At 38.7% G+C, this 23,957-nt stretch overlaps 1 protein-coding gene across 5 annotated transcripts in view; it reads right to left on the reverse strand.

Moving 5' to 3' along the window:
• Positions 1 to 465: 465 nt before the first annotated feature.
• Positions 466 to 23,957, reverse strand: part of LOC148948836 (syntaxin-18-like) — a 57,641-nt gene continuing 34,149 nt past the window's right edge. For 4 of the 5 annotated variants that reach the window (XM_089094731.1, XM_089094734.1, XM_089094733.1 and 1 more), the window contains exon 2: positions 466 to 820. In XM_089094731.1, the coding sequence (XP_088950857.1) occupies positions 533 to 820 (288 nt within the window). In that variant the 3' untranslated portion in view covers positions 466 to 532. Of the gene's footprint in view, positions 821 to 23,513; positions 23,849 to 23,957 lie in introns of those variants that run through there. The other variant, XM_089094732.1, reaches the window with a different exon arrangement.

A 23,957-nucleotide genomic window follows, 5' to 3' on the forward strand; every position in this document is an offset into this window, starting at 1 on the left:
TTAAATAGTTTGACAGCTTTAACACGCATGTAAACACCGACAGAAACACACACACTTGATTTTCTCCCTCCAATTGGTCTTTGCAGACGAGAATGGGAGCATTCTGCCCTTGTGTACTCGTGTGACGTCATTCGAAGTTGGCTTGTCTAGTAACTTTTTTGCCAACTGTTATAGCTTATAGCCATTCTTGTCGTTTCAAAATGATTTGGCAAAGATTTCAAGTGCTGTATCTAAGTTGACTAGTTTAGCTACTATTCAGCACAAATAAACACAGGCAATATTTTCTTCCTCTGCACTCTACGGCCGGCATGACATTATCCAAAGTCCAGTTTTCTCGAACTTTCTGTACAAGCAAGGGTTTTCTAAATTTTTATAGTTTATGGGAAGCAGTAGCCTAAAAAGTCGGTACCGGTATTTCAGAAATACCCATTGGAGAGAATTTTCTGATGATTCCCCTCTGAGATATTAGGTGTTCAAACTATATTTCCAGAAAAATTTAGCAGTTTTTAAAACCAACACAAAACAAAGACATTCAAGGGTTATACCAATCTATGTAAAGAACACTAAGGCTAAGAACAATAAGTCCTACTAGGATAACCATTCTAGAGCCCGCATTATTTTGCATAGCTTTCTGCACTTGTTCGTTTCCTTCTTTGACATTATCAGTTGAGATAACAGCTAAGTCTGCAATTCTTTGAGCATCAGACTCTTGTGCAAGAACGTTATTAGTAAGTTCATCTTGAAGATGAGCTATTTCAAAAATTTTCTTCTCTAGATATTCTCTAACTAAGTCTTTGAAATCATCAGTAGCATTCATCATCTGGAATAAAAAGGTAGCTAAGCTTTAAAAACTACAAGAAACTGACCAGCAATACATTTTGTTTTATTAGAGTTATGCCCACTACTAAGCTTGAAATACACATTTCAATTTTTAGTTTGGCAACATCTATTATTCAAAACTATTTTGCCAAAAAAATTCAATTCAAGGTTTAAAGGTTTTTCATGTATCATTTTTGAAAAATTTTCTGAAGAAGACATTGTCCAAAGAGAAGTAAAGAGCCATATTAAATTAAGGCAAGCAGAAATAAGTCATATAACAATTCAAACTTAAAACAGACAAAAATTACAATTATAGAATAAATAAAGCCAAAAACAAACAGAAGTTGAAATAAATAATCACATTAAACATACAGATAATAGATATTGATACAGATACTCAAATAAACCCTGAAACGATAAGAAATACAATGAATAGGCTACTCAAGTAAAACTTAAAAAAAAAGAAGAAATTACTACAAACAGGAGTCTGGCTGCCACCCCTTCCCTTTCATCTGTAAGCCATCTAAAGGTTATTGCACCGTTTGTGTTTCATCTAAAAACCTGTGTGTGTTTTGAGCAGTCTGGGTTAATTTTCCAAAAAATCGGCGAAAATAAAAATACAATAGAACCACTATAATCATATACAATACTATTGCGCTGCTTAAGTAAAAAGCAAAGTGGCTCTCTGTACTATTTATTTCTTTTTTTTTACCATGGCACTTTGCAAGGAAGGAGTTATCGTATAAACTTCAAAGGGGGTTTATTCGATTGGGAATCAAAGTTTCTAGTGCCCTTTTTAAGAGTCAAAAGTGACTAGAGTGCAAGCAGGTTCCTTATTCTCCCAAAAACATTATGTAATGATTTGTCCAATAGCTATTTTGTTCAGCATAGCTGAAAGGTCCAGTAACTCTGTCTCTGGGGATGATACCCTCCCCCTGCCCTTAGGGCAAAGATTGTAAGTTTTGCACTTTGCCCATTATTTACATATAGTATTTGCTGCTGGAAACGGGAGGGGACATGTTTGACCCTTAGTGTCCAAAAAAGCTCAGGGTATTAAGATGAAGCTTTCGGGGAATGCTAAGGGTAGTTTTGAACTAAATCAAAACGCATTATGTGCATGCAGGGCCGGATTTAAAGCTTTGATGCTTCTAGGCCCAAGCGTTTTGCTGCTCCATTTTTGCGAGATTTTTGGGGGAATCCCCAAAAATTCGGGGATACTGGAAGCACTGAGCAGAACACAACTGATGAGCCAAAAATAATGAAAAAAGAGAGGTGATACCAAACTCTGAGCTGCTATTCTTGGGAGATATCTGACAGTTTATAAGTGGTGACGGAATTCTTGTGTTGTTTTAAAATCACTTTTCTGTGAATAGGCAGCATGATGACGGAGGGCATCTGGTATTTTGACGATAAATCCCACCAGTCCAGTTTTTGTTAAGACAAAAACATTTGTGATAATATATTGCGTCCCTAGGCTCAGGCCTAGTGGGCCTCTTGGTAAATCCTGGCCTGTGTACATGAAGTTTGTCAAAATAGCGTATCTCTGGAACGCCTAAGGGTATTAACATAGAGCTTAAAGGGAATGCTGGAGGGGAGAGGGTCCATTGACCAAATGGCAATATGTGCATGCTGCTTCTACGGCTACTACTACTGCTGCTAGCAGTACTAAAATTACCACAATTCCTACTTCTACTGCAACTACTATAAGGCTAATGGTATTAAGATGAACAATTCAGGGAGTGTTGAGGGGGAAGTTGACTTAAATATAACACGATATATGCATGCAGATTGAAAAAAGGGCATATCAGCGGTATCTTAGGAACACCTCAAAGTATTAAGTTGAAACTTATAGGGTATATTGCATGGGATGTTGAACTAGTCAAAAGCCACTACGTGCATGTTACTACTACTGCTGCTACGACTACTATTTGTATTGCTACTACTACTAAGGCTAAGGGTATTAAGGTGAAAATTTAAGGGAATATTGAGGAAATGCTGAACTAACTATTGTTACTGTTGCTACTACTTTTAATACTACTACTACTAACAACTCACGGCAGCACCAAGCCGCCTGAGGCCAACACAGATACGCACGCTCCTGCTCCACCCCAATCTATTCAAAGCCTCCCTTTTTACACCCGCCCACGAAGTTCCCATTTCCTTTAAATCTTTCTTTATGGCGTCCTCCCACCCCAGACGGGGGTGACCTGCTTTCCGTTTCGCCCTAGATGGTTGGCCGAAAAGAACTATCTTTGGCAATCTATCATCATTCATTCGTACAACATGCCCTAACCACCTTAACCTTCCTTTCATCATAGACCTAGAAAGCGGTATTGAACCACATTTTTCGTATAGCCTATAGTTTGAAATACGGTCAGTCAGCCGGGTACCCAGAACAATCCTTAAGTAATTTCTCTGGAAAACATCTAGCAGATCTTCATCCGCTTTTCGGAGCGTCCATGCTTCAGAGCCATATTTGACCAAAGTCATCACTGTAGATTCTAATTTTCTAATCATGGTTTGCAGACTTATCTTCCTATTCTTCCAAACTTTTTTTAACTGTGAAAAAACACCCTGAGCCTTGGCTATTCTATTTTTAACATCTTCACGGATCCCACTATCTTTACCAATAATACTACCGAGGTAAGTGAAGCTGGCCACCTGGTCAATCTTTTCATTACCCAACGTCACCTTTTCATCTTCACTTATTCCTAGCCTTAGTGACTTAGTCTTGCTAACATTAATTTTCAAAACCAATACTAGCACCCTGAACTCGCAAAACCTCTAAAACTTCATTCATTTTGCTCACACTTTCATCTAGGATGCTGAAATCATCAGCATAATTCAAGTCCAGGAGACTTTTTCCTCCCCATTTGATTCCGTGGTCTCCCATTGCCTTTCCTGTGCTCCTTAAAACAAAGTCCATCAAAATAATCCATATAAAGGGGTACAGAACTCAACCCTGCTTAACTCCTGATTTAATACAAGACCAGCTGCTAACCTCATTTCCTACCTTAACCACAGCAGTGTTATTCTCGTACATAGCACTAATCACTTTAATGTATTTGTCTGGTATACCATATAAGGATAAAACCTTTACTAAAGCTCTTCTATCAACATAATCGAACGCTTGCTCATAATCTATAAAACTGAGGACCAAAGGTGTTTGAAAACTCAGGCACTTCTCAATTATTAGCCTAAGAGTGACTACTTTTACAGCTACTACTTTTACAGCTACTAATACCATTACGCAGGCCAAGGGTATTAAGATGAAACTTTGACTGGATTTTTAAGGGGATGTTGAAGTAAATAAAAACACACTATGTGCATGTGAATTGTCAAAAGCATGCATCATCTCAGAAACAGCTAAGAGTATCAAGTTGAAAATCTCAGGGTATACTAGGAGGGATTTTAAACTAAATAAAAGGTACTATGTTCTCACTACTACTGCTGCTATTGCAATAACTATTACTAATGCGACTAATGATATTAAGGTTAAACTTCAGGGAATGTTTAGGGTGAGTTTCAACTAAGTCAAAACACATTACATGCATTCATGTTGCCAAAAGAGCATATCAACAATATCTCAGGAGCAGATTAGAGTATTAAGTTGACACTTTCATAACATGTTGAGGAGGTGCCGAATTAATGAAAAAGAATTATACACATGCCACTCCTACTATGATTACAGCTAGTCTATGACTTCTGCTAATGGTAAGGGTATTCAGGTGAAATTTTCTGGGAAAGTTGAGGGGGGCATTGAACTAACGAAAAGGCTTAGAGTATTAAGTTGAAACTTTCATGGCATGTTGAGGGGGATGTTAGACTAACGAAAAGGCACTATGTGCATTCCCCCGCTACTGATTCTACTACTGCTACCACGACTAGTATTAATACTACTACGACTAGTATTGTCACTGAGACTAAGGGTATAAACGTGGTGGCTGAGGTGGTCGCGGTTGGAGGTGGCTCATGTGATTGTAGGTTCTAGTACCCTTTTTAAGAGTAAAAAGTGATCAGAGGGCGACCAGCCCCTCCCCCCACCCCCAAATCCATTTTTCTCCAAATGCATCCAATCAAAATTTTAAGAGAGCCATTTTGTTCAAATAGTCAAATAACTATGCCTTGGAGTTGACATAATCCCGATAATTCTGGGCAAGGGCTGTAAGTTGTACAAATTGCTCATTGTTAACATTCAAGGTTTTTTATTAGGAAAAGGGGGAATGGTTGATTCTGGGTCTCCAAAAAGGCTTAGAATAAAGAACAGCTGAGGGTACTAAGTTGAAACTTTCAGGATATGTTGAAGATATGTTGAAACTTTCAGGATATGTCGGAGGACAACCAACCACCCTCTCTTTTTTACATCCCCCTCACTTCAGCACTGATCAAAATTTTGAAAAAGCTATTTTAGTCAAAATAGTCATAAGGTCCAATGGATGGCAACCCACTCCATGATTCCTGGTTAAGGATTGTTAGTTAGCCGTTTTACCCATTGCAGGACACAAGCAGGATTTAGGGGAGAGTGGTATGGGGTATAAGGTGGGACACAGTACTTATCTGCCATTTAGCATTCTTTAAACAATTCAATAAAGTCACCTAGTATAGTTAATTCAATGGTGGACATTTGGGCAATAGTTTTTTGTTTTTTATTTTGTAATGGTTGGCAGAAATTGTGTGTGTAAGATAGCAAACGAAAGCTAAAACATCAGGTCATGTTGTGTGGCCATCTTGTGGAAAAACATGCAACAGTAAAAAAAAAATCAGACACAATTTGCAAGTAGAGGTTGCATGGTATAGACCGGGACAAGGATAAGTGGTATGTAGTGGGACATGATATACTACATATTGAAACCTTCAGTTCTGGTTTTTTTAAGATAAAAGTTCTTTTTTTTCTCGTTTTTTGGTTCGTAATTATCCCCTTTCCTCTTTGTGGCAATCTTTAATTTTCTCTTAGTAGTGGTAACACCATTTTGTTTTTCTTTTATTGCGTAGGCAGTTAAAGTCACAAATTGTAACTGCGTAGTTTTACGGGTGAGTCAATTTTGGTCGAAATTGACGGGGAGAGAAAAGAGTAATAAAGTTGATTCATTTGAGTCAATGTTGCAACCGGTGAGGGTTTGGATTGGCTGGAAATAGTGTGTTTACGGATAGAATCCACCCAAAGCCAATAGGCGGCTTGGCCGTTCTAGGGGCAAGGTTTCGTAATTATCTTCAGTTCTTATATTGAGTTCAGAGAATAGGCCTATAGTAAGAGTTCTTTTCTCTCCCTCTCTCTTAACATGAGCGTGGCGTGCTTGTGACTAAGGTTGGAACCATCTCTGCCAGCGGGCAGTACCTTCCCCCCTACCTTATATTCTAAAACAAGAAATTTCAACCTCACATGCTGACTGGTGCTCCTGCTAACTCTGCTGGAAGAACTTCGCCTTCCGGATGAGTAAACCAAGAACTGTTTCTGGAATATCTCCAACATTTCAAGACTTACTCACATGCTTCCCCTGAAAGCCCAAAGCTTCTGATAATGGACAACTACGAGCCCCACATTTGTTATGCTGTTGTGCAGTTTGGGAGAGAGTTTGGTATCAATTTCCTAACAATATCACCTCACTGCAGCCATTGGACAGTTGCATGTATTTTCCCTTCAAATGCCAATACAACAATGCTGTGGACAACTGGATGCTATCCAACCCAGAGAAGACCGCGACGATATACGAGATTGCGTCTCTTATTGGCCAAAGCCTCCTTGTATCTTTCACACCAAACAACATACTGAGGGGCTTCAAAAAGGCAGGGATATAGCCCTACAGCCCGGACATCTTTACAGAAAAGGATTTTCTAACCTCTGCTGTAACTGACAGACCTATGCCTGATACTTTGGATTCAGTTGAAACTGGAAAAAACTTGGCCGAACCCCCCATTACAAGTGGGCCTGAACAATCCTCTACACCCTTTTCAGTTATTGAGACGCCAGAACAAGTTCAGCCATATCCTAAAGCAAATCCACAGTGTACTGAGTGGCAGAGGCAGGAAGAAAGGCTCTACAAAGATACTTATTGACACTCCTGTGAAAAGACAGATTGAAGAACAAGAATCCGAAAGAAAAGATAATAAAGTACGGGGTGGTAAGGCTAGAGGAAAATTAAGGACAGTTGGAAAACTAGAAAAGCAAAAAAAGACCAGACAACAAAAAGCTATTTGTGGATTCAGAAGGAAGTGATGATGAAAAAATGATTCTTCATGATGACAGTGATGACTCAATGAAACTAGGTGAATTAGAAGATGAAAGTGAGAAAGAGGAAGAGGTCTTTTACAATGTCTCTACAGGAAATTTTGTTAATGTTGTTTACAAAGGAGAGTATTTCTCCTGGGTCTGTCCAAGAGAAAAACGAAAAGTGTCAGAGTGAGTGTCATGTGCATGGCTGGTCTAAGAAAGTGGAAGTGGCCAGATCAAGAAGACTCAATATTTTATCCAAGGGAAGACATATTGAAAAAGTTGTCGCCTCCTACCCCAGCACCCAGTACAGCTTCCAGAGCAGCGTCATACTTTTTGTTTGCTGACTGGTAGTCTAGTCTTGTGCCTCAGATATTTTTACTTTTGGAGTGGAATTTTTAATATAGTTTTTATATGATGAATAGTCAAAGTTTTTTATCAATACATGAATCTTTTTACTATGTCCCAGAGTATACCACCTCATGTCCCACGATATACCACCCCCCAGTACTCAGTGGGACAAATTGTATAAGCAGGGACACCCCCCTTTTGTTCTTCTAGCTATACAAGAAAAACCTGGAAAAATCACAGCTTATCCTGCAGTTCTGGGGCTTTCTTTTGAGCCATAAACCATTTTTCTATTCCAATGTTAACCATACATTTTGGAGGTTTTCCAAAATCTGCCCCTGCATATACCACTCTCCCCTATCATATAATAAAAGGAGGAACGTTTGATTCTGAGCATGTCTGAAAAGGCGAAGGGTATTAAAATGATACTTCGGGGATTCACTTAGCTTGAGAATGCTAGAATACGTTTCAAGAGTCTAAAAACCGAACTTTCGAAGGAAAGTTCAGTTTGGCTAGCCGATACTTACCTCATACGTTGGTACATTTATTAACAAAAACTTTCTTCGGTTTTGCAATGCAAAGACGGGGTCAAGACACCACAATTCCACCGAAAACAAACGTTTCCACAGCGATCCAGTCTCTCTCCATAACTAATTCAGATCAGTTTCTTTTTTTAACTAAATCCCTTATAATTCCTTAACTCTCAATGAGCGGGGAGGAGGGAGGGACTCTATGTACCACCGTATGAGGTAAGTATCGGCTAGCCAAACTGAACTTTCCTTCGAAAGTTTGGTTTTGATGTCGCCATTACCTCATACGTTGGTAAATCTATTAACAAAAGCTTAGATTCCAACCGATTTGGTGGTGGGTTCATAAATCAACTAATATAAAATATTAGTTTCAAACTCAAATATTCAAATGTATAAACTATAAAACTGTCTGAACCGCAGCAAAATGTTGAGCATAGGTTCGATCTTCTATTTCATGAAGATAGTATTGTCTGGGAGAAGACTCCGAAGACCAGCCAGCAGTACTCATTATATCAGCAAGTGGTACTGATTTTGATAGCGCCCAGGACGCCGTCATGGATAGTGTCATGTGCTTTACTTTTTCTTCACTCTTCTTTTGCTGCCTCATATGCCATAGTTATGGCCTGCTTTATCCAAGAAGAAATGGTTCCAACTGCCACCTCTCGTGGTGCTGTCTTAGAAAAAGGAATGAAGAACCTTTTTCTCCCTTTTCTGACCGCCGCGTTAGCTGTTCGCTGTGCGTAGGCCGATAGTATTCTCACTGGACACAACGCTGGATCTACATCTAGCGCGGGAAGAAGGATAGGAAAAGGTATCTCATGAGGCTTCACGGTTTCGGATCTAAACGAAGGGAGAAACCTGAGAGTTACTGAAATATCCGAAAATTATGCAGTACTGAAAGACAAGGCATGTATTTCACTCCTTCAACGACCAGATGCAATGGTAGTAATGAATACCGTCTTAAGAGTAACATCCTTCATATCAATATTCCACAAGTCAAGAAATCGTGAAGTTCTAAATACCTTAGAACAAGGCCACGACCCCAGGCAGGAATATCAAGGTGTGTCCGCGGTGACTCGTGCCAAAATTCTGTACTATTTTCGTCAAACAAGTATCTTTGCAGATATCTGTTCCTGTAGCTAGAGCTAGCGTTCCGCATATTGCTGCTTTCCAACCTTCTATAGTTGATGGTGCGAGGTTTCGACCAGTCTTTAGATATATCATGAATTCTGCAACTGTCTGAGTTCTGGTTGCAAGAGGATTAATATTCCTTTCACTGCACCAACCTACGAACACTTGCCATTTTCCATTGAACAATTCAATGATAGATCGTCGCTGGACCGGGCAATTGCATGGGCTGAATCTTTAGAAAAATCTCTTTTCGAGTCCACGCTCGATATCTTCCAGCCATGTAAATTTAGATTCCTTAGTGCTGGGTGGTGAAGTCGACCCTGCTGGAGGAGATCTGACTAATCTCCGAGGGGTATAGGCAATTCTACTAGCAGGTTGAGAAGATTCGCGTACCAAGCTTGGCGAGGCCCTCGCGGAGCAATTAGCATTATTTCGGCAGTTCACATATTTTCGAACCTTCTCCAGAACCTTTGGGATCAGGACAAATGGAGTGAAGGCATAGCTGTGTTTGTTCGACCAGTCGTGGACAAGGGCATCTGCACCAATCGCAAGAGAATCTGGAACTGGTGAGAAATATACGTCGATCTTCCAGTTCAATCGAGTCGCGAATAGATCAACTTCTGGCAGTCCATACTCTTTTGACAGGGCTCTGAAGACACTGTCGTTGAGACTCCATTTCGTGGGCATACCTTTTCCTTCTCCTGACAGTGTGTCAACTACTAGATTGAGTGACCCGGCGATGTGTCTTGCCTTCAAGTGAACGTTCAGGGTCATCGTAATCTCGAAGAGCTTTATGGGTTCCTCCTCTAAGGAGAAAGAACGGGTTCCGCCCTCTTTGACTACAGTCGAGTTGTCCGTCGCTATTATGACTACCTCGTTTCTTAGCTCCTCCGCAAAGGCTTTGATTGTGTTGGCTTCGGCTTTCATCTCGAGGCAATTTATATGAAGAGATTTCTCTTCTGGAGACCAAGTCTCCGAAGTGTCTTGATGTGGGTCCTCTAGATAGCCACCTCGCCCGTAGGTTGACTTGTTGGTCAATATTGTTTTGGAAACAATAGGGGGCTTCAGAGGAAGGCCTTGACTCAGCCAATCTTTATTCAGCCACTGTGAAAATGCCTTTTTCATCTCTGTCGTAATTTGGATGTTTAAATCTATGTTGCTCCAAGTTTTGTTCCACAATCTGAGCATTAGTAACTGACATTTCCTGAGATGTAGTCTGTTGAAAGGAATTGCTCTTGAGCCCGCATTGATGAGTCTAATCAGCTTCATCAGTTGCCTTATTGAGGCATGCGATTTTTCCAGAGCCGCCTTGATTGCATGTATCAAGTTCCGAATCTTTTCCGGGGTTAGGTACACCCTCTATACCTCCTGGTCTAGCAGAAAACCCGAGAAATATGATCCGTCACATAGGTTGCAATTCTGATTTCTCACTCGCCTGAACCCGAGTCTGTGCAGGACAATCATCTAATATCTGGCTCAGCATAAACCCAAGTCTGGGCTGGAGAAATCATAATGGTCTTTACATTGTTCTGTACTAATGACTTGGTAATTGTGCAGAATTTATTTGTTCATGTAAGCATACCATTGGATGGTTTAAAGATTGCCATAGCTTTCGATGACACTTTGAACTGATATCTTTTGATTTTGAAAGGGAACCCTAACCTCATTCTGTGAGCTAGGTCCTTAAAGTCGGCGGAAACATGAAATACTTTCCAGAGATAATAATTTTGAGCATGCTCTAGAAAGAATATCTGAAAGATACTGCTGACATCTATTAACAGAATCCAAGAACTTTATCAATTTTTGGGATAGTGTCAGGAGAGACGTTCTCTGTCTTTAACATCTTTATGACAGTACCTAACGTGAGGTCACTCTATGATAGCATGCTCAGAGACACTCATGTAGAAGAATCTAAGGCCAAGAATGACTTTCTGTCAACTGATATGAATTTTATGTCCTCTACTTATCCTGTTGATGGTAACAAAATGAACTTTGGGTTTATGCGTGGTGCCGTGGTGAAAAACTTACCACATGCCAGACCAGACCTATAGGTTAGCGCTGTAGTCGTTACAATATTATGCAATGACGGTACGTACGTCCAAGGCGTCGTGACCTTATATAATGGCGGTCTGTACTTCCAAAGCATTATGACCTTATGTAATGAGGGTCTGTGCTCCCAAGGCGTTATGACCTTATGTAAAGGTGGCCTGTACACCCAAGGTGTTATGATCTTATGTAATGCCGGTCTGTACGCCCAAGCCGTTATGACCTTATTTGATGACGGTCTGTACACCCAAGGCGATTTGACTTTATGCAATGACGTCATGTACACCCAAGGTGTTGTGACCCTATGTAATGACGGTCTGTACACCCAAGGTGTTATGAGCTTACGAAATGTCTGTACACCAAATGGTGTTATGACCTTGTGTAATTCCGGTCTGTACGCCCAAGGCGTTATGACCTTATATAATGACAGCCTGTATACTCTTTATGTAATGAATAATATACCATACCATAAATATTGGGTTTAATACACCCAAATGATTAAAATACAAATAATTACAACTAAGACCCAGACATTAACTTCTGTAATATTCTGTTTCGTGCTTTCTGCGTACCATCAGGGTTGCCAGCTGCCAATATCTAAAAAGAGGTAAAACTGAGGAAAAAGGGGAACAATTTTTTTCAAAGAGTGAAAGTCCGTGCTTTCGCTCGGCCCGGTATGTCGAGAGGATCAAAGGAATTATCACGTTCTAAGAGTGGCTTATTTTTTGTTGTTGACTGCAGTTCTTCTGAGCGCTGCTTGAGGAAGTTTTTAAGCGTTGGGGAGAAAGGTAACGTGATAAGCTGTTTTCTCTTGAAAACCAGCTCAATTGCCAAAACCAGCTCTGCCGCCGAGCGAGGCTGTTGGACTGTAATGGTAGGCCTGGGGCAAATGGTGTCAGCCAGTACTTTGTATACACGGTCCAGCGACTCTGCCAAAGAGACATGTCATCTGTTCCGGGATCGGTGCCTAATTTTAACCACTATAAAATCTTTATAATTAGATGCTGGGCCTAATCTGAGCTGCAAATCTCAAGACCAACTTATCCCTTGCCAGAAGGCCTATAACGCCGTAGGCGTTATAACCTTGTGTAATGACGGTCTGTACGCCCTAGACGTTATGACCTTATGTAATGATGGCCTATACGCCCTAGGCGTTATGACCTTATGTAATAACGGCCTGTACGCCCTAGGCGTTATTACCTTATGTTATGATGGCCTTTGTGCCCAAGGTGTTATGACTTTATGTAATGACGGCCTGTACGCCCTACACGTTATGACCTTATATAATCACGGCCTATACATCCTAGGCGTCATGACCTTTTGTAATAATAGTCTTTACGCTGTAAACGTTTTTACCTTATGTAAACACGGCCTATACGCCCTAGGCGTTATGACCTTGTTTAATGAAGGCCTATGCGTCCTAAGCGTTATGACCTTATGTAATAAAGGCCTATAAACCCTAGGCTTTATGACCTTATGTTATGACGGCGTTTGTGCCTTATATTATTGACATTTTGACAACCTGTATGCACATACTGTGTTTCGATTTAGTTCAGCATTTCCTCAATATTCCCTTAAATTTTCACCTTAATACCCTTAGCCTTAGTAGTAGTAGCAATACAAATAGTAGTCGTAGCAGCAGTAGTAGTAACATGCACGTAGTGGCTTTTGACTAGTTCAACATCCCATGCAATATACCCTATAAGTTTCAACTTAATACTCCGAGGTGTTCCTAAGATACCGCTGATATGCCCTTTTGACAATTTAAATGCATATATCGTGTTATATTTAAGTCAACTTCCCCCTCAACACTCCCTGAATTGTTCATCTTGGTACCCTTAGCCTTAGTAGTAGTAGCAGTACTAATAGTAGTCATAGCAGCCGTGGTAGTAACATGCACATAGTGGCTTTTGGCTAGTTCAACATCCCATGCAATATACCCTATAAGTTTCAACTTAATACTCTAAAGTGTTTCTAAGATACTGCTGATATGCCCTTTTGACAATCATATGGAATGCGTATAAATGGCTAGTGAACATTGACGACCAAAATATTACACAATGCAATAAATATGGATGAGTAAGAGAAAAATAGAGCATTCTAATAACCTTTTTTGGGGACAAAAATTCTTCAATTTCCACAGAACACTAGTATTTTTAACTATTTTTGTACTTATAAATGTAATTGGGTCTTTGAAACTAAGGCACTTATCTACCATGACAGTGAGATATTTCACAAAACTTCTCCCATATGATATGAACATTTTTTTATGATTAACAAGCAGTTTATTCACTTGCATCCATCTTTGATTATCACCATCCCCTGTTTCATGCTATTTTTCAAACCAGCTTCTGTTTTTGCAGCTGTTGTTTACTGAATATCATCAGCAAAACTTGGAAGCATTGCCTGTACCTGGGCCCCATTGTATCCTAGCATTGACAGCCTTTTAGGACATCCATTAAGATCATTAATGTACACAAGAAATAATCGGGGATCCAGCACAGATCCTTTTGGCGCACCACATTTTACTGCTATCTTATCAGTCGAAATTGTAACAAGCTCTACTCTTTGCTTTCTTCCTTCAAGAAACGAAGCTATCAATTTGGCGTCGCCATTACCTCATGCGTTGGTACATCTATTAACAAAAGCTTTCTTCGGTTTTCAATGCAAAGACGGGGTCACGACACCACAATTCCACCGAAAACAAACGTTTCCACAGCGATCCAGTCTCTCTCAATAACTAATTCAGATCAGTTTTTTTTGTGGTGTTTTGTGGGTCACAAGGAGACACTAGCCAGGGTAGTTCTTGGTTTTAATTAAACATATAAAACATTTTTATTAGTAAAAAGGAAAATGAGTTTATGCTCAAAATATTTGTGTAATAGGAGAGGAACTTACTACCCTCCCAGCATGAATATTGCACAGTTATTCATAACATCTTTTTGGGAGTATGTGTAATGTCTGCTAATGATTATACCTTCTTCAATAGAGATATCCAGGACACTATTGCGATATTGTATATAAAAATTCAAATTTTGATTTGAATTTTAGTACCTTAAAAGACCATTCCACGAGTCTTTCTTTTGTTCATTTTTGTGCCACTAAAGTGGTTAATTCAAATGTTGAAAAGATGAAAAACCATATTATGTAAATTTTGCAACCTTTTTCATTTTAAACTCTTATGCGTTTTTAAAATGCATTGATGCACTTCAGAAATGTTTCTCCTATGTTTCCTACATAGGAAACATATACATATTCTTAACATATTTATTTATATTTATATAAATATCTACTTTTATTCTAGGCCTCGTGTTTAGTAGGCCAGATAATTTTTTGTATTTTAATGGTTTAGCTGCGGTAAATCCAGTATCTGGGTATGGATAATACCTTTCATAGGTTATTTTTTATAAGTTTACATAAGGTCATAACGCCTAGGGCGTACAGGCCTTCATTACATAAGGTCATAACGCCTAGGGCGGATATGCCGTCATAACATAAGGTCGTAACGCCTAGGGACTACAGGCCATTATCAAGTCATAACGTCTAGGGCGTACAGGCCGTTATTACATAAGGTCATAACGCCTAGGGCGTATAGGCCGTCTTTACATAAGGTCATAACTCCTAGGACATACAGGCCTTAATTACATAAGGTCATAACGCCTAGGGCGTATAAGCCGTCATAATATAAGGTCATAACGCCTAGGGCGTACAGGCCATTATTACATAAGGTCATAACGCATAGGACGCATAGGCCATCATTACACAAGGTCATAACGCCAAGGGCGTATAGGCCGTGATTACATAAGGTCATAACGTCTAGGGCGTGAAGGCTGTTATTACATAAGGTCATAAGGCCTAGGGCGTATAGGCCGTCTTTACATAAGGTCATAACGTCTAGGGCGTACGTGTAGTCAGTTAAAGTGACAAATTGTAACTCCGTAGTTTTACGGGAGAGTCAATTTTGGTCAAAATTGACAGGGAGAGAAAAGAGTAATAAAGTTGATTCATTTGAGTCGATGTTGCAATCAGTGAGGACTTGGATTGGCTGGAAATAGCATGTTTACAGATAGAATCCACCCAAAGCCCATAGGCCGCTTGGCCGTTCTAGGGGCAAGGTTTTGTAATTATTTTCAGTTTTTATATTGAGTTCAGAGACTAGGCCTACAGTAAGACTTCTTTTCTCTCCCTCTCTCTTACATGAGCATGGCATGCTTGTGACTAACGTTGGAACCATCTCTGCCAGCGGGCAGTACCTTTCCCCCTACCTTATATTTCAACACAAGAAATTTCAACCTCACATGCTGACTGGTGCTCCTGCTAACTCTGCTGGAACAGCTTCGCCTTCCGGATGGGTAAACCAAAAACTGTTTCTGGAATATCTCCAACATTTCAAGACTTACTCACATGCTTCCCCTGAAAGCCCAAAGCTTCTGATAATGGACAACTATGAGTCCCACGTTTGTTATGCTGTTGTGCAGTTTGGGGAAGAGTCTGGTATCAATTTCCTAACAATATCACCTCACTGCAGACATTGGACAGTTGCATGTTTTTTCCCTTCAAATGCCAATACAACAAGGATGTGGACAATTGGATGCTATCCAGCCCAGAGAAGACCATGACGATACATGAGATTACATCTCTTATTGGCCAAAGCCTCCTCGTATCTTTCACACCAAACAACATACTGAGGGGCTTCAAAAAGGCAGGGATGTAGCCTTACAACCCAGACATCTTTACAGAAAAGGATATTCTAATGTAACTGACAGATCTAAGCCTGATGCTTTGGATTCAGTTAAAACTGGAAACAACTTGGCCAAAACCCCCATTACAAGTGGGCCTGAACAATCCACTACAACCTTTTCAGTTACTGTGACGCCAGAACAAGTTCGGCCATATCCTACAGCAAAGCCACGTGTACTGAGTGGCAGAGACAGTAAGAAAGGCTCAACAAAGATACTTACTGACACTCCTGTGAAAAAAGACAGATTGAAGAACAAGAAGCCGAAAGAAAAGATAAGAAAGCACAGGGTGGTAAGGCTAGAGGAAAATTTAGGACTGTTGGAAAACTGTAAAAGCAAAAAAAGACCAGACAACAAAAAAACTATTTGTGGATTCAGAAGGAAGTGACGATCAAAAAATGATTCTTGATGATGACAGTGATGAGTCAATGAAACTAGGTGAATCGGAAGATGAAAGTGAGAAAGAGGACGAGGTTTTTGACAGTGTCTCTACAGGAGATTTTGTTAAAGTTGTTTACAAAGGAGAGTATTTTCCTGGGTCTGTCCAAGAGAAAAACGAAAAGTGTCAGAGTGAGTGTCATGTGCATGGCTGGTCTAAGAAAGTGGAAGTGGCCAGATCAAGAAGACTCAATCTTTTATCCAAGGAAAGACATTTTGAAAAAGTTGTTGCCTCCTACCCCAGTACCCAGTACAGCTTCCAGAGCAGCGTCATACTTTTTGTTTTCTGACTGGTAGTCTAGTCTTTACTCTAAAAGATATTTTTACTTTTGAAGTCGAATTTTTAATATAGTTTTTATATGATGAATAGCCAAGGTTTTCTACCAATATATGAATCTGTTTACTATGTCCCAGAGTATACCACCTCGTGTCCCAAGATATATCACCCCTGGTACTTAGTGGGTCCCACCTTCTGATCCTACTTTAGTGTTAAAGCAACATTTAGTTTTCAAGCATTATGGGCCAATTGTATAATTGTGGGGGATTAAAATACCCAATATCTCTAGAGAAATAGCTACTTGACTATCCTACTATGCTGAACAAAATTGTAGTCTAAAATTTTTGACTGGATGTATTTTGAAAATGAATGGGCTTGGGAGGAGGAGAAGAGTTGCTTGCCCTCCAATCTCTTTTTACTCTTAAAAGGCGCAAGAGAACTTTTAATTTTGAATCAAATAAGCTTCTTTAAAAGTTTCAATATTTCTAGCTATTATAGAGGAGAGCTAACTATGATATTGCTTATATGCCCTTTTGAAAACCTGCAAGTATATAATTTTTTTTTGTCTAATTGAAACTCCCCCTAAATGTTCCATTAAGTTTCAACTTAAGACCTTTAGCATAAAGAGTTACAGTAACTGGAGAAGATGTATTAATAGTATACACATAGTGCCTTCTGGCTAGTTAAAAATTTGCCACAATTGACCCTTAAATGTTTAACTTAATAATGTAAGCTGTTCTCGTGATATTGCTTTGTCACCTTTTCGAAAATCCACATGCTCATGGTTTGTTTTGATTTAGTTCAACATCTGCCTAAATATTCCTTAAAAGCTTCACCTTAATACACTTAGCTAGTGTAGTAGCATTTACAGTAGTAGCAATAGTGGCAGTATGTGTACAGCACCTTTGGTTTCTTCAACATCCCCTTAAACACATGCTAAAAGTTTCAAATTAATAACATCAACCATTCTTGAAGCATATCTGATATGTCCTCTCAACAACCTGTGTGGGCATAGTTTGTTTTGATTTAGTTCCATACAGTTTCAATACATTCTAAATTTGTTGCCTTAGTCCCCTTAGTTTTAATAGCAGCAATAGTAGTAGGACCAGTAGAATTAATAGTAGTAGCCTTAGGTTTAGTGGCAGTAGTAGAAATAGAAGTAGTAATAACAGTAACAGTAGTAGCACCATCCCCCAAAACAAGCCCTATTGGTCTTAACTTCAAACACCAAACTGTTCCTAAGATATTGCATTTTTGCCCTTTTGACAACCTGCATACAGATGGTGTCTTGTGATTCAGTTCACGACCCCCCCTCAAAAATCCTTAACAATTTCACCTTCATACCATTAGGCATAATTGTAATAGAAGTCACAATAGTAGTATTGGTATTGCTAGTAGTAGTGTTAATAGTAATAGTAGTAGTCCTAGTAGCAGCAGCAGTATTGACGTATTGTCTTTTGGTCAGTTGAGCTTACCTCTAATCAAGTCCTGGAAGTTTCTGCTTAATACAATTACCCATTGTTGAGATGTCCTTTTGATCACCTGCTTGTTCATATACTTCTTGAAATTTTCATATCAATGTTCATAGCCTTACAAGTAATTACAATAGAAGTAGTAGTTGAAGTACTAGTAGTAATAGTAGTAGTAAATATGGCAGTGAAAGTAGTATTTTTAATAGTGTGCATATATTGCCCTTTGGTCAGATGATCTTCCCCTGTAAGCATTCTCTGGAAGTTCTTACTTAATACCCAAATCAATGCTCAGGGTAAAATCTTTTAACAATGTACATGTACATATCATCTTATGATTTGGTTAAAATTTCGCCTCAACATTATAAATGGAGTAGTGTTGTAGTAGTAATGGTAGCAGTAGTAAATGGTGGTAGTCACACACATATTGCCTTTTCAATCATCTTCCTTATCATTTCCTGAGAGTTCTAAATTAATATACACAGTCATTCCAGAGTTATGCCCTTTTAACAATCCATACACACACAATGTGTTTGGATTTAGTTAAAGACTCTACTCATCATTCTCTAAAAGGCTCATGTGAATGCCCTCTGTCTTTTTGGAAAGTATATTTCAAAATACATACCTTCCTCAATAACATATACAATATGTAAACAATGAATGAATTAACCTGAGGACTGTGGGAAGGTTGACATTCTCAAAGACATAACTTCTGGATCTTTAAACAATTCTGAACAAAATAGCTCTCATAAAATTTTAATTGGATGTGTTTCTGGGAATATTAAGCTTGGGGGAGGGGGGATAGTTGTCCTCCATTTACTTTTGACTCTTAAAAAGGGCACTAGAACTTCTAACTTCTAGTCAAATGAGCCCCCTCCATTCCAAAGGCTTGGTTGCTGCCAATCTGCATGGACTGGTTGACAATTTGGCGGAGAAGGGCATCATGAATGAAGTCAAGTTTTCGAGCTGATGTATATAAAAGAAAGTCTGAAAGATTGTCCTAATGTGCTAATATGCTCATATTCAAAGAGTACACTAGAAACCATTAGCAACATAGATAGAGGAAGGGCATGGCCAAGGGAAGTAGCTAGCTGTTATAGAGAATTAGTCACAGTACCTCCTGGGTAGGAGGTTGTTTCACAGTGGGTCCCAGCCCATGTTGACATACATGGAAATGAACTAGCTGACCAAGCTGCAAAAAAATGGAACCACTCTTGGTGGCTCTTTTACAAGATGTGAAACTCCAACTCAGATTATGATGATTGAAGAGATTATATAAAAAAAGCAGCAGGAATACTATTTTGAGGAAAATTGTAACCTCTCTGGAAACTGGTTCACAACATGTAAAATCAGAAACGAAACTTTACAGGAAGTTATCTAGGAGAGAAGGAACCATAGCTTTTTGTCTAAGGTCCAGACATGCAGGTACTCATTCATATCTGGCAAAATTTTGTAGAGAGGAAAGCACTTGTGATTATTGAGACAGTTGAATTTTAATTGAGTATAATCATTACATGCACCAGAGAGGACCAATAAAATCATTCTTCAAGGAACAAAAAGAAAATATTTCAGTGAATCTACTTCTGGGTGGCTTCTCAAGTGATGAGCTAAATACCACATTAATATGCTCAGTGGTGCAATTCTTGGAAAAATTTGGATATGATAAGAGGATATAATTAAAGATTTTGAACTCTAGTTAAAACACATGTTTACAAGATTTGAAATTTTAGCAATGTTTTGGTCAAAGAGGTCTTTAAAGTAGCAAAAAAGAATTGGAAAATACCAAACATGCTTTTTGTTTGCAAGAACTTCAAGATATTGTTATTCTTGTTTTAGTTAAAAGTGCATAATCCTTTTTTATTTAATTTTCCACAAAAATTTTATGCATATCTCAGTGTGATGGACTTGAAAATTCATTTAGTAAAAAGAGCCTGAAATCCCTCAAAATGATATCAGAGCAAAACTAACCCCCCGCCCCCCGCAAAATGTTTGTCCAACTTGTAAAAACATAACAGAAATGAATATAATCACAGTTTTTCTCTATTTTTTTTTTAATTGTAGCCCTTAAAAAGGAAACTTTAAAAAAAAGTTTTGCTATTGGTTGGACTTCTAAAATATAGAAGCTACTTTAATGATGGAAAAGACATGAAATAGAGAGTCTTGCATTTGTGTTTATTCCAAATTGATCCATAAAAAACATTTGTAAAAGCTTTAACTAAGCAATCAATCAATCAATCAATTTATTCAATTAATAAACACAACAAAATACACTTCAATATAAACTCCCCCGTAAGGCTCTATGGCCAGGAAAAAACAGGGGAGACAACCATATCAGTAGTCAACACAAATTGGCCAAGACTCTCTTAGCCAATTTGTGTTTATTACAACACTGCTTGGTAAAGAATTCCAACTAAAATCACCAGATGCTGGTTTACTAGTTAAGACAGTCCTACTTGTTTTGTGCAGTATTCTCAGAGATTTCTTAACAAGTTAAGACAATCCTACTTGTTTTGTGCAGTATTCTCAGAGATTTCTTAACAAGCACAAGAACATCATTCTACAGCAGTTTCTAGATCTGTTCAAAAATTTCTGCCAATTTGTTTTCAAAATAACATTTTACTATTAAGGCTAAGGAAAATAATAATTACTATTCCTGAATCAGCTACAAATGGTCATTTTTTCTCACTAGCCAGTTCTTTTTACAGATGCTTTTAAACTTTTGGTTACTATGAGCTGTTTTGAGCCCTTTAAGGGCTCAAAATGTAATTTCCCTCAGAGGCAATCATCTGGAAAGACCAGTTTCCCTACATCCCATCTGGTCCTATGAGCCCAATCATTGACTTCATTCATGATGCCCTTCTCCGCCAAATTGTCAACTAGTCAATGCATTTCAGGGATTGGCAGCAACCAAGCCTTTGGAATGGAGGGGGCTCATTTGACTAGAAGTTAGATGTTCTAGTGCCCTTTTTAAGAGTCAAAAGTAAATGGTTCTACAATTAAAAAAAAATACATCAAAAATTTGATTATATTCATTTCTGTTATGTTTTTACAAGTTGGAAAAACATTTTGAGCGGGGAGGGGGGTTAGTTTTGCTCTGATATCATTTTGAGGGATTTCAGGCTCTTTTTACTAAATAAATTTTCAAGTCAATCACACTGAGATATGCATAAAATTTTTGTGGAAAATTAAATAAAAAAGGATTATGCACTTTTAACTAAAACAAGAATAACAATATCTGGAAGTTCTTGCAAACAAAAAGCATGTTTGGTATTTTCCAATTCTTTTTTTTGTTACTTTAAAGACCTCTTTGACCAAAACAATGCTAAAATTTCAAATCTTGTAAACATGTGTTTTAACTAGAGTTCAAAATCTTTAATTATATCCTCTTATCATAACCAAATTTTTCCAAGAATAGCACCACTGAGCATATTAATGTGGTATTTAGCTCATCACTTGAGAAGCCACCCAGAAGTAGATTAACTGAAATATTTTCTTTTTGTTCCTTGAAGAATGATTTTATTGGTCCTCTCTGGTGCATGTATTGATTATACTCAATTAAAATTCAACTGTCTCAATAATCACAAGTGCTTTCCTCTCCACAAAATTTTGCCAGATATGAATGAGTACCTGCATGTCTGGACCTTAGACAAAAAGCTATGGTTCCTCCTCTCCTAGATAACTTCCTGTAAAGTTTCGTTTCTGATTTTACATGTTGTGAACCAGTTAATTAAGCCACTTTATAAGAAAGGTGATAAAAGTGAGTGTGGTAGTTATCGAGGCACTAGTCTGGTCTCTGTAGGTAGCAAATTGCTTAGTAATATGATACTTTTAAGACTGAGAGATGCCGTAGACAAAGTTTTAAGAGAAGAGCAGTGCGGTTTTAGAAAAGGTAGAGGATGTGTTGACCAAATTTTCACTCTTAGGTTAATAATTGAGAAGTGCCTAAGTTTTCAAACACCTTTGGTCCTCAGTTTTATAGATTATGAGAAAGCGTTCGATTCTGTTGATAGAGGAGCTTTAGTAAAGGTTTTATCCTTGTATGGTATACCAGACAAATACATTAAAGTGATTAGTGCTATGTACGAGAATAACACTGCTGCGGTTAAGGTAGGAAATGAGGTTAGCAGCTGGTTTTGTATTAAATCAGGAGTTAAGCAGGGTTGTGTTCTATCCCCCTTTATATGGATTATTTTGATGGACTTTGTTTTAAGGAGCACAGGAAAGGCAATGGGAGACCACGGAATCAAATGGGGAGGAAAAAGTCTCCTGGACTTGGATTATGCTGATGATTTAAGCATCCTAGATGAAAGTGTGAGCAAAATGAATGAAGTTTTAGAGGTTTTGCGAGTTCAGGGTGCTAGTATTGGTTTGAAAATTAATGTTAGGAAGACCAAGTCACTAAGGCTAGGAATAAGTGAAGATGAAAAGGTGACGTTGGGTAATGAAAAGATTGATCAGGTGGCCAGTTTCACTTACCTTGGTAGTATTATTAGTAAAGATGGTGGGAGCAGTGAAGATGTTAAAAATAGAATAGCCAAGGCTCAGGGTGTTTTTTCACAGTTAAAAAAAGTCTGGAAGAATAGGAAGATAAGTCTGCAAACCAAGATTAGAATCTTAGAAGCTACAGTGATGACAGTGGTCAAATATGGCTCTGAAGCATGGACGCTCCGAAAAGCGGATGAAGATTTGCTAGATGTTTTCCAGAGAAATGCTTAAGGATTGTTCTGGGTACCCGGCTGACTGACCGTATTTCAAACAATAGGCTAGACGAAAAATGTGGTTCAATACCACTTTCTAGGTCTATAATGAAAGAAAGGTTGAGGTGGTTAGGGCATGTTGTTCGGATGAAGGATGACAGATTGCCGAAGATTGTTCTTTTCGGCCAACCATCTAGGGCTAAACGGAAAGCAGGTCGTCCACGTCTGGGTTGGGAGGACGTCATAAAGAAAGATTTAAAGGAAATGGGAACTTCGTGGGCGGGTGTAAAAAGGGAGGCTTTGAATATATTGGGGTGGAGGAGGAGCGTGCGAAGCTGTGTTGGCCTCAGGCGGCTTGGTGCTGCGATGAGTTGTTAGTAGTAGTAGTAGTAGAACCAGTTTCCAGAGAGGTTACAATTTTCCTCAAAATAGTATTCCTGCTACTTTTTTTTATATAATCTCTTCAATCATCATAATCTGAGTTGGAGTTTCACATCTTGTAAAAGAGCCACCAAGAGTGGTTCCATTTTTACAGCTTGGTCATCTAGTTCATTTCCATGTATGTCAACATGGGCTGGGACCCACTGTGAAACAACCTCCTACCCAGGAGGTACTGTGACTAATTCTCTATAACAGCTAGCTAATTCCCTTGACCATGCCCTTCCTCTATCTATGTTGCTAATGGTTTCTAGTGTACTCTTTGAATATGAGCATATTAGCACATTAGGACAATGTTTCAGACTTTCTTTTATATACATCAGCTTAAAAAATCAACATCTGTTTCGGTAGCTTGAACTGTACTGTAACTTACTTCTTTGGTACAACAAATGCAGCTCCAACTGGACTATTGCCTAATCATCTATTTTGAATCTGTTGGTATAAATATCCAAGAAACCCCTGATTGACTCTTCAATCAGCATCCTGAAGCTAGTGGCTAAGTCTAAACTTCCTTTCTTCTCCATGGCAGTTGAGTGCTTAATTTTGCTGCTTTCCAATGGTGGTGGTAAATCCATGTCTGGAAGTGTCAGCACATCTGTGATCTTTAGTTCTAGGTCAAACTGAGCATATATTTGAATAAATCTTTCCAAGAAATTAAACTGATTCTGCTTTCTACAATTGTTTAGAGTCACATACAGAGCTGGTTTAACAATCCTTGATTTCACTGGATTTGTTTGATCTGACCCCAATATTTTTGCTGAATATCTTAGTGTGATAGTATTCCTTCTTGTTCCTAGATCTCCCAGGCCACTTTCTG

The sequence above is a fragment of the Artemia sp. Qi Xiang Cuo genome, chromosome 9 (genome assembly GCF_049724085.1).
Source record: "Artemia sp. Qi Xiang Cuo chromosome 9, ASM4972408v1, whole genome shotgun sequence".
Lineage (NCBI taxonomy): Eukaryota > Metazoa > Arthropoda > Branchiopoda > Anostraca > Artemiidae > Artemia > Artemia sp. Qi Xiang Cuo.